The sequence below is a fragment of the Priapulus caudatus genome, unplaced genomic scaffold (assembly GCF_000485595.1).
Source record: "Priapulus caudatus unplaced genomic scaffold, Priapulus_caudatus-5.0.1 Scaffold1152, whole genome shotgun sequence".
Lineage (NCBI taxonomy): Eukaryota > Metazoa > Priapulida > Priapulimorpha > Priapulimorphida > Priapulidae > Priapulus > Priapulus caudatus.
The window spans coordinates 7,838-24,318 of NW_014578213.1; the positions used below are offsets into that span (position 1 = coordinate 7,838).

Genomic DNA, 16,481 nt, shown 5'->3' on the forward strand with positions numbered 1-16,481 from the left:
TGGTCGAACAAACAAAACCCTAACCCTAACCCAACCCTAACCCTAACCCTTACACATCTTGGGGAGAACACGGGGGATACATGTAGTTGGCGAACACTTATGGCTAAAAGTTTAGGTCCGAACTCTTTGCTGTTTCTGAGAAATAAGAAAAAAAGCATATTTTTATATAAATTCACAATTTTTGCCGTCACATACTTACCGATGAAGTTTTTATGATTATTTTCATTGAGAGCGTAGAGAGACATCTCTTTTATGAAATAGTTATGAGTTTGATTGAATTTGATGAGCAGTTAAGCCCTGCTCAGGTCACTCTACGATTTGACTATCGGCAACTACTTTATCGCCGATTAGCAGCGTAGCAACACTCACGTCAACTTGAAGTGACTTCACGCTGTACATCGCCGATCCGAACGTAGCGTTCTGCAGGAAACGTAGTCGGGTTTGCGCCCCAGTATTTGTACTAGCACAAGCAGTTCTTTAGCACAAACAGACCAAGCTTGACGCCAGGACCAGTCTACATAAAACGAGTCACATGACCAACAAAACGGCGCTTACCAGTAAACATCAGGTAACTTCGTAAATCTATCCTCAATTTTCTGAAAATCGTTATAATCATGTACAGAAAAATAATTTAAAAAATTGCCTGTGATATACGGAAAACTTAATATATATTTGAGAAAGGGTTTGTGCAATAATCCCTCCTTGTAAACTGCTGTGTAGGCTGCCATTTTGTTAATCACGTGACTTTTGATAATCATGTAACTCTACAGCGGTGATTTGTCGCCGACCGCCGCATAGAAATAGAACCGTTTCTATTCCTGCGATCGCAGTCGGCGACCGTATTTTCGATCATAAGAGAACTCATGTCGAGTTTAGTTGCCAATGTTTTTATCGGCGATCTGGCTGGTTTTTGAAGTACAATCTTCAAATTTTGTTGGCGACTAGGTCGTAAGGGCGACCTGAGTTAGCTTTTAAGTTGCAATGCCCGTTAGAGAGGTACTTGTCCGTAACCCTGACTGTATCCTTAAATTTAGCAACATTAATTTTAATAAATATTGGTCATCACTGAAATTCAATGTAATACTTGTCACATAATTTATAATGATTTTTTTCTTTTCAGTCTATGCTCAGCAGTATTATAAAAATCTATCTACAAAATTGACTTTCAATTTCACATCTGATTACAGTATTTATAAACTGTGTACTTGTAGGGTTATTCCCTGACGTGGGAGGCGGACACTTCTTACCACGTTTGGGAGGAAAACTTGGCCTCTATCTGGCACTCACTGGGTACAGGTTGAAGGGCATCGACGTACAGAAGGCAGGCGTGGCAACACACTTTGTTGAAGCTAAAATGGTATTGTAACTGCATTGTTTTCTATTTCTCCATGCAGCAGTCCCACAGAAACTCATTGTTACATAATGGCACTGTAATGTGTTAAGATGATGAGCTTTTACTATTGTGTTGTGATAGTTTGTTCACATCATTATATGAAATATAGTTTCTTTACGAATTAGAAGAAAGGTAAAGTGATGGATGTTTCTTTATCTTTTATCGATATATTATGTCTTATCAATCCATTTATGCTATGGAATAGTTGCCAAGAATTTGTGGACTGTCTCAGTAACCACTAAAATAGTTACTCTTATTATGTCTAGCTGGACAGTCTAGAGAAAGAACTACTTGACCTAGATGATCCTGGTGCAACTGATATCAGCAAGGTCTTGGACCACTACCACGACCAGGTAAGCTGTCCAAGACTTACTGTCACTGAGTGGGATGTGTCATGTATTGTACACGTGTGCATTAATGAGTTGACATATTATATTTGTCATTGGTCTAAGACAGAAAGAAGTTATTACCTTGGACCCTTGACCTCAGTTTTTCTATGGAAGATGGCTTCATGGGGTGTGAAACACTGTGTGAACACTGTCAATAAAGTCATTTAGATTTGTTGTGTTATTGTTGATCCACACTGCACATCAGCACACATGGATGCTGCTGAGGTCATAGGCCAAGTTTGATCTGACCAGGTCAGAGGAACTCATATTTGCTTGAGCACCAAGACTTTATTTACTGTGTCAGTATAAACGTGAACCTGTTGTATGTGTTAGTAATATGCACAGGTTCAGGGTATTGTAATAGTATTGGTATAGCTATTATAAGCCAAAGACAGGCATTTCCATGGAGCGGTGTCAAGCTCTTTATTAGCATTCAAAGATGGATATACATGGAATGCTTTCCAGCCCATGTGATCACCGGTTTACGCCTCGCACTATATTGTGGCGTATCACTACGCTAGTGCTTGTGAACGCATATCACCACAGGTATAAGCGATACATGGCTTAGTATTGTTCCTGTGTGAATATATATGTGTGTTAGTATAGTGTGCAGCTTTAAGGTACAAGCAATATACAAGTATTTTTGCTGCGTGGATATATGTATGTGTGTTAGAAATATGCACATATGTATGTGAAGCCCATACTGGCAATGTCTTACAGAGCAAGTTGGATGCTGAGAAAGAGTTTCATCTGCAGCCCCACATGGAAAAGATCAACACGCTGTTTGCAGGAGACAGCATGGAGCAGATATTTGCTGATTTGGAAGCAGATGGCTCTGAATGGTCCCTGGCGCAGCTAGCCATTCTGAAGAAGATGGTACATTTATTTTCTTTAGGTTATCATTTTCATCTGTAAAAATTGAATTTTTATTTATTCACAAAAATTTAATGTCTCCATTTCTCAGATTGGACAGAGAACATGCGAACAAGGTACCAGCATTTTTTGTCTTCACGATTATGTATAGACGTACAGTTGTCTTGATGGTCATTGTTGATTTTATCTGTCAACAGTCACCATTATCAATGAAGGTAGCATTCCGACAGCTTAGTGAAGGTGCAACGAAGAGCTTGCAAGCAGAACTAGAGACAGAGTTCAGGATTGGAAAGCACATGTTGAGAAATGATGACTTTCACGAAGGTGTCCGTGCTGGTATGTGCGTACAGGAGCAAGTCTTTACCGGATCTTATTGTTACATCACAACCTACATAATTAACATGGGGAATAATGTCCTGAATGGTAACAAATGGTTACGTAGTTTGTCATTATCGCTTTGGGTCTGTAAATCACTAGATAATTAAACTATAATCAATATTGAAATTGGTGAACAACATCTAGAAAACTCCCGGGAAGGCTTTTATGTTTTAAAAAAATCACAGGAATTAGAGAAACAATATCTCACGTGGTTTCGCTGATTGTAAATGATGTCATGATAATAAAAATAAGATTTAATCCATACGGGGCCTCCTTATTAATATACTTCCCAGGCACTGACACTATGTATACTGCAAAGATAGTGAGATAGTGTGTCCTTGTATTGAGTGTACATAAACTTGGGTTTAAAGGTCTAGATATCGAGGTCATGCCATGAACATTGCTGTTGTATCCTTGAACAAGTGGTGTTCATCATTGGCTAATCACAATTGTTTGCTATTCCTGCAGTTCTGGTTGACAAAGACAATAAACCAAAGTGGCAGCACTCGTGCTTGGAAGCAGTCTCGCCAGAAACAGTTGCCAAATTCTTCGCACCTCTACCAGAGGCAGAGGAACTAATGCTGTAGATGCGACAGGAACCATGCTTCCTTTATTTCTACTTAGTTGACATCCAAGGAAAACTTACATAAAATGTAAAATATGGTGTTTTTGTTGATTAAATGTTATCTGTATACCTTATTCTAATTATAAATCCAATTTTATTGCAACATCAGATCTCTGTTCCACTAGGGAGGTAATTGAGGTATCATGTCTATTATTTAATTAGTATGCAATTAAAATAGGGACAAATTATTTTAGTTTCTCAAAACTGTAGCCACGCATACTGTATCAGCAAACAAGTTCATCCCCATGCTATGAACTTTATCCTGGTAGCGTTTTTGTGTTTATGTTCAGTTGCAAAGTATCAATTTGATTCACCTATACATAGCATTTGTACAGAGCATCTGGAAGGATTAGGCTGGCTAACTGAAAACATACCACCCCCTGACAGCGCAATTCTGCTCCGTGTGTGCACAGCGTGCCAAAGACCTTTGACCAATATCACACTCAACGAACTTCTGTACTTGTATTTTGGTTACATTGTACAGCAAGCATAGTGAGCAGAGAACGGGTGCAGATGAAACGAGACTTCCAAATGTGATATATGTCCAGTATTCGTAATCGCTCGGAGAATAACGTTTTTGAAATATGTCAGTGACAGGCTTTCCTAAATACAGTCAAACCTGTGTTAGTTAGTGGCTGCATTTATAGAAAAGCCATCTATCAATAAAGGACTATTTTGCCATTTTTCTTTAGAATCCACTGTATATAGACTCGATTGTACATACAACTATGTGTTTTTATGTACTCAGTTTAGTAAGGTTAGTAAGAACTATGCAAGAAATTATGTAAATGTTCTTGGCATGAAGACAAACGTCGTGGAGTTGAATTTTAGAAGCATAGGGAAATGTGCATATAAAAGCTATGCTTATAAACCAGGGCCATTAAAACAAAGTAATTCATTAACAGACAGGTAGCTCAGACTATACATGAATGTAGAAACAGCATATTCTATCTAGGTATACCACATCATGTGAGGCCAACATAACATTTATTATTTTGATATGGAATACTAGTGGTGTGTGCTTGTTAACCAGTCTTTGTGTGTACAGCCGCCAACAACAACATGCAAAATGATAGACTATTATTCTGTCTGTAACATCAAAGATATTTCAAAAAGCTGCTCTTAATGTTAAAAGTTGCTTTAATTCATTCTGGAAAACTCCACAGATGACTATAAGGATAGATTTTAAGCGTGACAAGATAACCAAAGTATACCCCGTGTATTTTGCAACTAATATAAAACCAACTTCAGCTCTATTAAAGGCTTGTAATTTCCAAAACGCTGGCTACTATTTCAGTCGAGTGTGTCACACTTTATATAACAACATACAAGATAATATCATATAACGCATTTACTCGCACGCATGTGTAACATGTACACAGGCCTCTTAAATGTGTACCTAACATGGTACGTATTTATATATTACAAACACTCCCTATACCGAAATGCATTATGTAACAGCAAGATGTGCAGGCATTATAGTGCTAAATTGCGCTCTAATCCAAGCTTTACATACACATCTGCATTGGGACGTGTATGCGAAATTACAAACTTATGGCATTTCATGTCAGTAGCATCTTCGATTTATAAGGTAAATCCATGGTGGGATTAAGTAGTAGTGCAAAAATGCTCGATACTGGCTAGCTTGGGACAGTATATCACGTTGCATATTTTTAAGTGAATACTGAACCAAGTCAGATAATTGGTTAAAATACCATTTATTAAACAAAGACATGTTTGCAAATCTATCCCACTTATGTAGGCTTACTAAAATTGTTTTCGATCGCTGCATCGGAGAACCAATCTAAGCAACCATGTTTTGCCTTGTCATTATTCTGTGCAAAACAACATTTTTAGTTATCTAAATGCTGACAGGAGTAATCATTTTGAAACCATGGGTTATAATAGAAATGGGGAAAATTCCACTCCCGCTCTGCACAAAAATTGTAATAAAATTACTGTCCGTCGATCCATTCCCCCACTTCAAATGATAAAATTATCAAATTAAGTTTTCACCCAGATTTAACAATTTCTTGGAAATATTCAGGATAGCTAATAAAATATCACACCCACTGTCCTGAAAGTATTAATTTAGACCACTATGCATTTAAAAGATAACTACTACGAACTACGAGGAAAGAGTTACAAACACAGAATTTCCCTGTGTAATTATAGTGTGGCAGTTGTATCAAGTGAACTTATTTTTTTATTCAAGATTTGCAGATACTGCTATATAATTTCATCATAACCTATACATGTGAAGTAATTCTAAATTAACAAAACATAATCACGTGTCTTTATAAATACACACTATTATTCGATACATAGCATTCATACTCGCTTTATCGATGGACATGCTTTACACATTGGTTCACACTGCGAACCATCTCCACGGAAGTATGCTTGTTTCACTTGTAAAAGAATTAAGGGGTCACTGCTGCATTTAGGGTTCACCTGTGAGGTCACAAAAGATTTGAAATCAAAACTCCAGACAGTTGGATGCTGTGGGAACCACCAAACGTTCCAATCTCATCAAACACGTATAATTGTGACCAAGCTGAGCACATGATTCTAATCACTTATTTTTTCAGAAAACTAAAAATTAATTAGAAGCATCTGCACATATCTCAGTTTGCTCTACTAACTTTGCTAAAAATAAATACAATGATCTACAAAACCCTAGCTCTACCGGTATAGCAACAGGAGCGAGGGGAAACAAAGGGGCTACACCGGTGAAGCTAACAAAACCTGATCACTTTTCTCGGAACCGCGACCCACTAGTCACGATTGCAACCTAGTCACAGTTGCGACCAAGTAGCCTTGATAAGCATCGAAGCATGCTCAAGCACATATAACGAATCATCTAACAGACTGCTGCTGCTGCTGCTGCTGTTGCGCAACGTCCTCTTCCCTGCGACTTCTCCACAGCGCGAACAAGCTGAGGCCGAACAGCGCCGTGATGCCGACGAGCGTTAGCGTCGACGTCATGTTGAAGTACTGCTTGTGCTTCAGGCGCAGGTACCAGACGACGGCGAGCACGACGCCGAACAGCGGGAACATGAGGTGGCCGACGTCGAGCTCGGCCTCGGCGTCATCGCGCAGCGGCCGCTCGTCACGCGCGGGCTGCGTCAGCAACACGTGCAGCACACCGTTGTCGCCGATGCCGTACGCACGCAGCGAGCGCGCGCCGTTCTCCAGCATCTGCCCGTTCGAGATGAAGCGAACGCGGTGGCCCGCCGACAGCTCCTCTTCGAAGTGCGTGCTGTAGTGTAGGCAAGGAACAATGAGAGACGAGAGAGAGCGCTGGGGCGACGGCGACGAAAACATCGCTGGGGGGGGGTGGCATTCGACAGCTGATACGACCTGCGATCTAGTCATGCTTTTCGGGCAACGCAATTCGGCGCCAGTTCTAGCCAATCAGTGCTGCGAATGGTCGTTCTAAAAAACAATGCTTGGTGACAAAGCACTATAATAATGTCATTTTGGTACAGATTGAACTGGGTGATCCTAGCAACAATGTTCAAACTGTATGACCTTGACCTACCTAGCAACAATGTTCAAACTGTATGACTTTGACCTACCTAGCAACAATGTTCAAACTGTATGACCTTGACCTACCTAGCAAAAATGTTCAAACTGTATGACCTTGACCTACCTAGCAACAATGTTCAAACTGTATGACTTTGACCTACCTAGCAACAATGTTCAAACTTTATGACCTTGACCTACCTAACAACAACATTCAAACTTTATGACCTTGACCTACCTAGCAACAATGTTCAAACTGTATCACTTTTACCTACCTAGCAACAACGTTCAAACTTTATGACTTTTACCTACCTAGCAACAATGTTCAAACTGTATGACCTTGACCTATCTAGCAACAATGTTCAAACTGTATATGACTTTGACCTACCTAGCAACAATGTTCACACTGTATGACCTTGATCTACCTAGCAACAACGTTCAAACTGTATGACCTTGTTAAAAGACGTACACTTATTTGGCTGTTGGATTTTCTATAGGTAATTAACTGTCCACACTCATTAATTATCAGTATACACTCATTCTCCTCGTGGCAATAGTAGCATATAATATTGATGGTAACAATAAATTTCTTCCAGCAACACCTGTGCTAGTCATTTAGTCAGGAAAAATAAGCGTTACAATATGAATGTACAATGAACATAACAATAGTTGTAAATGTATTGTTTGTTGTGCTTACCTTCTAAACTCTTCTATCGTGTCAGTACCCTGTGCCTGTACGATGCGCTCTGACTCGTTAAGGTATTTTAGTCGCACCCTTATTTCTGATCGCGTCACTTGCTGTTGACTAGAGGATGCCTCTTTAATTTCATTACATTCACTCGGGTTCCTAGGGCTAGGGTTAGAGAGCTCATCTATATCATCAGCTTGATTGCCATCTCTGGCATCTGACATGTGTACATCTTGGGTACTTGTACTCGTTGACACCTTCCTAGCAGTGGAACTGGAATCGGTGCCTGCAGCTTCAGTATCAAGCTCAGCATCATCACCATGGCAACCTGTCTGTGATTGGCCAGCACCTTCAGCCTCATCACCAATCACATAGTCGTCGTCGTGGCAACGTGTCCGTGCTTGTCCCCCGCCGTCAGTAACGGGTGCGACCGTTTCTGTGGCATCGCGTGGTGCTGCATCAGTGCCATCCTGCCTGCTCTCCTCGCGCTCTTTGCAGTCTGCTTGCTGGCCTTCAACAGTGTTCCTCCTGGTTTCCGACGCGGAAGTGGCCGCATCGGCGCTCTGACTAGAAGCTGGAGGCACCTGCGTCAAGTCGGCTAGCGATGACGTAGAGATTTCGGCAGCCACGACTCTTTCTGCCTGCTGCGACTGCCGCCTGTACTGCACTATTATTATTGATCGCCATGGATAGTCCCTCACCGACGTGGAGAACCAAGCGACGACAAGCACAGCGATTCCCAAGACGGCTGACAGGACGATGACAACCTCATCACCGAAGCCTTCGACCAGAGGCATTTTCTCCGTGTTGGATCAATTAGCTGCTCTTGCAAGCGCGTGTAAATGCGATAACACCATTGTGTCACGGTGCCTAAAGTATAAGAGCGGTGCATAAAATATTATATTCACATCAGTATACACTTTCTCTCTCTCTCTGGATGTGTGTGTAAGTGTGTGTGTGTGTGTGTGTGTGTGTGTGTGTGTGTGCACTTGTGCGTGCGTGTGTGCGTGTGTGTGTGCACTTGTGCGTGCGTGCGTGCGTGTTTGCGCGATTGCCTGTGTGCGTGTGTGTGCGCGTGTGTGTTTGTGTGCGGGTGCGTGTGCGAGTGTGTGACAGTTTGTGCCTGGTTAGATACAATAATATAACCCAACAAGAGTAGTAGGCCTGTACCGTAGTATTTGGACGCTCGCCCGAAACTGGAAGCTCCTAAGTGCGCATGCGTGCAGGCGCTTATTGTTTTGCAAGGGCGCACAGAGCACAAGCGCAGTATGCACAGTAGTCATCTGCGCATCTTGCCCATCGAAACGGTCGCAATAAACAAACATGGCGGACTTCCCGGTCACTGATGCCGATGGAAACATTTGATTGAAACAATTTGAAACATGTAGTAAATTCGTAAGACTGTGTTATGTGTGTCAGGTTACAAGGCGAAACAAAAAGAAAACAAAAGAGCATGGCTACTATTTCCTACGGCCGTGCAAAACAAGTGTCAAGATTCAAACAAAAAGAAAACAAGAGCAAAACAAAAGACGTAAAGAGCATGCCTACGGAGCGTCCAAATACTACGAGCGTCCAAATACTACGGTACAGGCCTACAATAATGTAACCCTACTCTTGTTGGGTTATACTGTATCTAGTCAGACTAGTGAGTAGTGGCAGTGACGGTGACGGTGTAGTGGCAGTGCCAGTGCCTGGTATGTTGCTAGAAACGAATCAAATGTGAAGTTGCTGACTATGAATGATTCATTTTAACACAAGCTACTGCACACAGTAGATATACTGAATTTAAAGCATTAACTTGCTGCTACATTACATACAAATAATGTTTCGTAAATAACGTTCGAACCTCTAGGCTCTACTGCAAATCTCCAGCGACGACATACAACACAACCGGAACTCCCTACGGCAACGTGTGCTGGCATCTGGTGGTAGTATTACGAACTTCCGCCTGGAGAACCCGTGCCAGTGGTCTGCCCGAAGATTGACATTCAACATGTTTTCGTACGGCTCTAAACGATTATCTAACCTGATTGTGAATGGAATTAAACGTTTTAATAGTACACTAGTAATTGCTGAACATGATAATGCCAATCTTTCAGGTAACTAAGCGTTAGTTTTTGATTTATACTTTATAGTAATACACTAGGCCTACAGTATTAGTATTACTGACACTGTGTCTGTGGGCCAAAGTTGAAAGTGGTCCCAACTCCAACTAAGGCAAGTAAGGCAACTTACCAAGGCTAAGTTATCCAAAGTGGGCCAAAGTTATACGGTACCTTTAAAGAATAGGAAACCAGTCAAACCAAGGAGATAAGCCTAGGATAATCAGAGTGACTCTAAAAGAAATTAGCAGTAAATGGGAAATATTGAGGAAAGCTAAGCAATTCACCAGTGACTGGCAATTCACCAATTCGGCCAGTGACAGTGACCCTTCACTTAGGTCCACATATATTGGAGCGGATCTTACGAAAGAACATGGGGCCGTTGTCAGAAACAAAATTAGTCGCAACATTAGTCTTACCATTAACTTCCACTCGTAAACCGTTGACAGAAACATCGTAATGTTACGAGAACGAAAAATCCTCGCAAATATCCTCATAACAATATTAACATTACTACGAGAGCCCATACCCTCTCGTAACATTAATATTAAGATGAAAATAACACATTTAGACTAAGAATTACAATTTTAGTGATAATGATATAATATTTGGCAGTGTCTAAACGACCGGACCCGGTTTCGGAGTTCTGAAAGCTAAACGACCGGCTCTCTTCTCTGATTGGTCAGTTTCTGAACATAACAGGACAAATATACAATACTGTCAATAGGACAATTTTTAATGCAAAACATAAAGAAATATATTTAATTCCGAACATAAACAAACGTTACAGAACAAATACTAAATAGATGCAGAAACAAATAAAATACAAAGAAATATAGAAATCAGAGGCAATTAAAAACACCTTATGGGGTTCAAACACGGTACTGTACTATAACGAAGCGAACGCTCTACCATTGAGCCATTCAGACCAACTTGAAAGTTTCGGATATAGACCCAAACCCTAACCCTAACCCAAACCCTAACCCTAATCCTAACCCTAATCCTAACCCTAACCCTAACCATAATTATAAAATAAAATAAAATTAGCCAAAAATAATTTAAAAAAAATTAAATAAGTGACAAAATTAGCCAATCAGAGAGAGAGCCGGTTGTTTAGTTTTCAGGGCTCCGAAACCGGATCCGGTTGTTTAGACACTTCCATAATATTTTATATTAATGAGTAATATCATGTGTTTTTCTTGAAAAACACGTCAAAAACATTAATTATCTACCGAACGTAAACCAAAACAATACATTTACAAATGGCGTATGGCATTTGTTCTCTTGTTTGAAATGCTTGCCACGCTTGCCACGACTCTCGCGTCTCGCGTTAAAGCGTTACAGCGTGAGATTTTGCCTTGTGCAGAATAAATTCATGACCGCGTCGTTTTTCAGCAAATATTATTTGTATGTGGTTAGCCATCATAATATCAGGAGTCTATCAATATTGATAGACTCCTGATAATATGCATAAATTACTGTGATGTACAATAAATGTTTATGAATTTGAATTTTGTGATCGATTCTCATCCAATCAGCAGCCTTGTGACATGAACTTATGAAGTTCCTGTTATCGTGAGTTTGCTCGTAGCTACGATGTGTTTCTGTCAACGCTACTCTCGTAGCATTAACATTAGTCGTAAGTGTTATCGTAGCATTAACATTAGTCGTAAGTGTTATCGTAGCATTAACATTAGTCGTAAGTGTTATCGTAGCATTAACATTAGCATTAACTTTACGATGTTTCTGGCAACGGTCCCCTGAGTAGGGAATATGAGCTCCGGACGGAGCTTAAGCGAAGACGGGCTCTGGGAGAAGACCTTGTCATCATCAAGGGAGTAATTGTGCCCAGAGGGGCAAAAAACTAAGGACCGATGTAAATAAGGAGCTTTTAATCTCACCAGTTTCAAATGTTACGTTTCCTGAGTTCCATGCTGAGTTAGCAACACAAGTTATTGCACCTGCACAGCCGACTCCGAAGACTTTTAAATGTTTGTTTACTAATGCTAGAAGTTTGGTTAAGAAAATGTGTGAACTTGAAGCACTTGTATGACCGAGACATTGGTATTGTAGAAACCTGGGGTAGGGACAATGTAGCTGAGACAGTGTTTACAATACCAGGCTATATGATGTATCGTAGGGATAGGAGTGATACCACGGGTGGAGGTATTGCAGTGTATTGTCGCGACTGTTACCAGACCATAACTAGGCCTGACTTATCAAATCGTGGTTACGAGGAGAGCTTGTGGATTGAGTTTGTATTCCCCAAGTCCAGACTGCTCATTGGGACGGTGTATAGACCCCACTGTATTGACGAGAACGATGAAAAGTTTGATGCCTTACTGAGAAGGGCATACTCAGAGGGCAAACCCATGTGGGTAATGGGAGACTTTAATTACAGCACTATTGACTGGATTACCCTGGATGCTGATACGCGTGGTATAAAATTCATGGACTTGATCCAGGATTGCTTTATGGTCCAACATGTTGACCATCCTACTAGGGAAAATAGGATACTGGACTCAGTTATCACAACGGAACCACCTCTCGTCGAAAATCTATAGTACTATGTACCAGAAAGTTGTGGACTTGTGGATATTCTGAATTTTTAGCTTATAGCCAGATACACCCTTTAAAATTTAACTGTCATCTACCCTTGATTCGAATGCTGCCATCGTAATGTGACATGTTTAATAACAATTTGTCTTAAAACAGGGGTTACACTAAATGCAATTACTGCTGCATCAAAATTCGGAGGAGATGTAACATGTCTGGTGGCTGGTGAGAAGACTGCATCAGTTGTAGAACAGCTCAGCAAAGTCAAGGGTGTGTCAAAAATACTTGTAGCTGAAAATGAAGCATTTAAGGTATGATTTCTTAACTGTGACTTTCATTATTTACATTCCAGTAATAAGCTTGTAAGAATGATATTTGTAAAAACAAGGTGTTTACATCTATAATGTGAATATATTATGCAACAGCTGTGGAGACTGGGATCATACTATAGATGTGAATATGTACTAAGTGAAATGATTTTATAACTAACGTACATTAGTCATACACAATTATATCAAAATATCAGTATGATAATAAGTTGAAAGTGGGGTTCTTATTTTTTATTTATTTAGGCAATTATCCATCATATACAATACATAGCATACTTTTACAATAAAATTCTGAATTCATAAAATTGGATAACTACCAAGGATATATACACAAAAAGCATGACTAGCACACTAAATTTTCTGTGGTGATTTCTCGAATTTCAATTACATGGGTAGTATTAATTAAATTATTATATATTGCATAGTAATGAAATTATAATTATATAATTATTAATAGTGAGTAGCAAGTTAATGGCTGCAAGTGCAAGGTAGAGTTTAGTCTTTTTAAGTAGACCTTAAGAATTTAGCCTTTAAGTTAGAAATAATAGTTTTATCATCGGTGCTCCAGATAGCAAGCAGTGATAATTAATATCCAGCACTTGAGAGGGTTTAATTCCTCTGTTGCTTTAATTTCATACACAGGGCATGTTGGCCGAGTCGATAGCACCGCTCGTCGTGTCCAGCCAGAATCAGTTCAAGTTCACTCACATTGTCGCCGCGGGTTCCGCCACCGGCAAGAACCTTATTCCGCGCGTAGCCGCCAAGCTCGACGTCTCGCCCATCTCCGACATCATCGGCATCGAGGACCATGAGACGTTTGTACGAACGATCTACGCCGGCAACGCGGTCACCACTGTCCGCTGCAAGGATGCCGTCAAGGTGCTCACCGTGAGAGGAACCTCGTTCGAGGCAGCAGAGACAGAAGGTGAGTGGCAAGAAACATAGGGCCGGTGACAAGAGTTGCCGGTGTTAGGGAGTCACAGGTGTCTGCGTTGAGTGAAGAAGTGTGAGCACTGGGCACTCGAATCTCATTCACGAAAGTTCGGTGATGGTCGTGATGTGAACTGGAACATTGTCATGGATTGTAACGTGAAGGTCAAAATTCATTTGTCAATCCCGTAATATGCGATGAAATGCTTACAGAGGAATTTTAGTATGGATGGCAATTAAATCACGTGCACATTAAAAATGTCCTGAAAAAAATGTTGCACAAATAGTCGAACTAATTCGTAATAGTCTTCGAGGTTGCAATAAGTGAATTCTCTGAGGTTTTTTTGCATTAAGGTGGCTCTGCTTCTTCTGAGCAGTTTGCGGGCGATGGTAGTAGTAATGAATTGAGCCAATGGGAGTCTGCGGACCTAAGTACAAGCGACCGGCCCGAGTTGACTTCTGCCAAGATCGTCATATCTGGAGGTCGTGGCATGAAGAACGGAGATAACTTCCAGCTGTTGTACACCCTTGCGGACAAGTGGGGAGCAGCAGTGGGAGCATCACGAGCAGCTGTCGACGCTGGCATGGTGCCAAACGACATGCAGGTGTGCAGACGTATCACAGTAGTTGTCTATAAAGCAGAAGAAACGTTGGGAATGTTTACCAAGAGAGCTATTATTTAGTGCTGTGCGCAAAGTTTAAACCCCATTAACAGCTCATTATAATTGAACGTGAAAGACGCTTGTGACATTGACATTGCTGTGCATCACCGGTAGGTTGGTCAAACGGGAAAGATCGTTGCACCAGAGTTGTATGTGGCTGTTGGCATCTCTGGAGCCATCCAGCACCTGGCAGGTATGAAGGATAGCAAGACTATTGTAGCCATCAACAAAGACCCCGAGGCACCCATCTTCCAGGTGAGTTTACTGACCCAGTACATTACCTACAGACCTACTCTATTGGATGCCATAATTATTCAGAAAAATGTTACGGTAAATGGGTAACACTGCTTGGGCCTTTATCATATTTTCAGTTTCATTATGTGTGGATTTATGTTACACTCAAACTCTGTGCAGCATGGTATTAATAGCAAAGAAATGGCAACCAGGCCAGTTTTAAAAATTGACTGTGTGGTTTTTATATTCAGCACTAATGCCACTGCTTCCCCTGTACGGTAAAGGTGCAACTTGCCATACATTTACTTGTGCATTTTCTCAGCAGTTATTTAGCAAATTGAGAATTAGTGTGGCAAATGTTACTGGGCTTAACAGCTTTGGAAATTATAATAGGGGCAGTTTTCTTCAATTTTACAGGTGAAATTTAGGGTAGGAAAAAAGCTGGGTAGGACTCTAGGAAGGTGGGGGGGGGGCTAATTGGCCAGAGGCCCATGTTATCAAGAGCGTATAAAGAAGGAGATCGTACAAAGGTGAAATGCTGAAACCATGTTGCAGTATTAGTCGAATTAAGAAACTTTCTCCGTTTTCTTTTGACGATTCTTTGCGGTATTATTGATCAGCTGTCCTACCTTGCTAATATAAAACAAACCGCTTGTCCCTACGCTGAGATAATGAGCGGTGAAAATCTGGTATTTTTGCCGAAAACCGACTCGAGATCCCTGTTTGCTGTGACCCTTTCTCGCTTTGTGGCCAGTGTGTTGCTTCCGGTCGCCGCTGTGTAGCGCCATGGTAGCGCTGACTCATTACGTCAGTACTACAGAGTTTACTACATCCAGCGTGAGGTGGGCACAGGTGGGGGGGTCATCACTATGGCAATCAATAACAGACGTCATTCATTCCCTTTGTCAATCATTGACGGAAACACGCGAGGTTTCCCGAAGTTATCTCAAAGCGAGAGACAGTCGCAGTCAGCAGGTATCTCGAGTCGGTTTTCGGCGAAAATACCAGATTTTCACTGCTCGTTATCTCAGCGTAGGGACATCGTAGGGACATGCGGGTTGTTTTATATTAACAAGGTAGGACAGCTGATCAATAATACTGCAAAGAATCGTCAAAATAAAACGGGGAAAGTTTATTAATTCGACTAATACTGCAACATGGTTTCAGCATTTCACCGTTGTATGCTCTCCTTCTTTATACGCTCTTGATGTTATATATTCTACTTCGTAATCAAATCTTGCAGGTGGCTGATCTCGGCTTGGTTGCAGACCTCTTCAAAGCAATTCCGGAGATGACAGAACTTTGTAACAAGTAGGAACTATTAAAGATGACACCATTTTCTAACAAAAATGTTCATCACAAATTTTTTTGCATGATCTATCGAGAGCTAGTTGTTACAAGTAAAGAAAATTTGAAAGATATTCAGAAAACAGGACTTGTAATGTGTAAAATTACAAGACAATTGGTGCAAGACCTTCAAAAAGTTCATTAGTGGGTTTATACAAGCTCCTGTTCTGTGATTGTGGCCACTCTGATATTTCAGATCGTTTAAAGTGTTAGAATGTTGTTATGTTATATCTTTGTATGTATTTACTGTCTGAGATGGCATAAGCCTGCTGTCTATTTATGAAACATGCACACAAAGTAAAACTAATAGCAACATTTCTTGTGGGTGTGATTTGGTAAACAGGAGAGCCAGCAAGCTGTAGTGTAATGTGAAAACGTAATGTAATACTATTAAAAATAAAAACGTTTATCCTATGTATTAGCACTAAATTTTTATCTTGAGATGTT

At 40.7% G+C, this 16,481-nt stretch overlaps 3 protein-coding genes across 4 annotated transcripts in view; 2 read left to right on the plus strand and 1 right to left on the minus strand.

The window, feature by feature from the left end:
• LOC106815584 (3-hydroxyisobutyryl-CoA hydrolase, mitochondrial-like) overlaps positions 1-4,352 on the plus strand; it is an 8,345-nt gene extending 3,993 nt beyond the window's left edge. Inside the window, exons 7-11 of the mRNA XM_014820062.1 lie at positions 1,212-1,357; positions 1,660-1,746; positions 2,503-2,658; positions 2,853-2,991; positions 3,502-4,352. Coding sequence (XP_014675548.1) covers positions 1,212-1,357; positions 1,660-1,746; positions 2,503-2,658; positions 2,853-2,991; positions 3,502-3,620 — 647 coding nt within the window. The 3' untranslated portion in view covers positions 3,621-4,352. The remainder of the gene's footprint in view (positions 1-1,211; positions 1,358-1,659; positions 1,747-2,502; positions 2,659-2,852; positions 2,992-3,501) is intronic.
• Positions 4,353-4,780: 428 nt separating this feature from the next.
• On the minus strand, positions 4,781-9,796 carry LOC106815583 (transmembrane and ubiquitin-like domain-containing protein 1). 2 transcript variants are annotated; one of them, XM_014820059.1, is made up of 3 exons: positions 9,721-9,796; positions 7,884-8,744; positions 4,781-6,920 (listed from the first exon to the last, which is right to left on the minus strand). In XM_014820059.1, the coding sequence occupies exons 2-3, from the start codon at positions 8,669-8,671 to the stop codon at positions 6,518-6,520; spliced, it is 1,191 nt and encodes a 396-aa protein (XP_014675545.1). In that variant the 5' UTR covers positions 8,672-8,744; positions 9,721-9,796; the 3' UTR covers positions 4,781-6,517. The 2 variants fall into 2 exon arrangements, with proteins under 2 accessions (XP_014675545.1, XP_014675547.1); XM_014820061.1 differs by having other exon boundaries at positions 9,692-9,770.
• Positions 9,796-16,449, plus strand: LOC106815585 (electron transfer flavoprotein subunit alpha, mitochondrial-like). The gene is made up of 6 exons (XM_014820063.1): positions 9,796-9,973; positions 12,692-12,843; positions 13,504-13,786; positions 14,146-14,396; positions 14,568-14,708; positions 15,931-16,449. Exons 1-6 carry the CDS (start codon positions 9,868-9,870, stop codon positions 16,000-16,002), a joined length of 1,005 nt encoding a protein of 334 aa, XP_014675549.1. The 5' UTR covers positions 9,796-9,867; the 3' UTR covers positions 16,003-16,449.
• Positions 16,450-16,481: the final 32 nt, after the last annotated feature.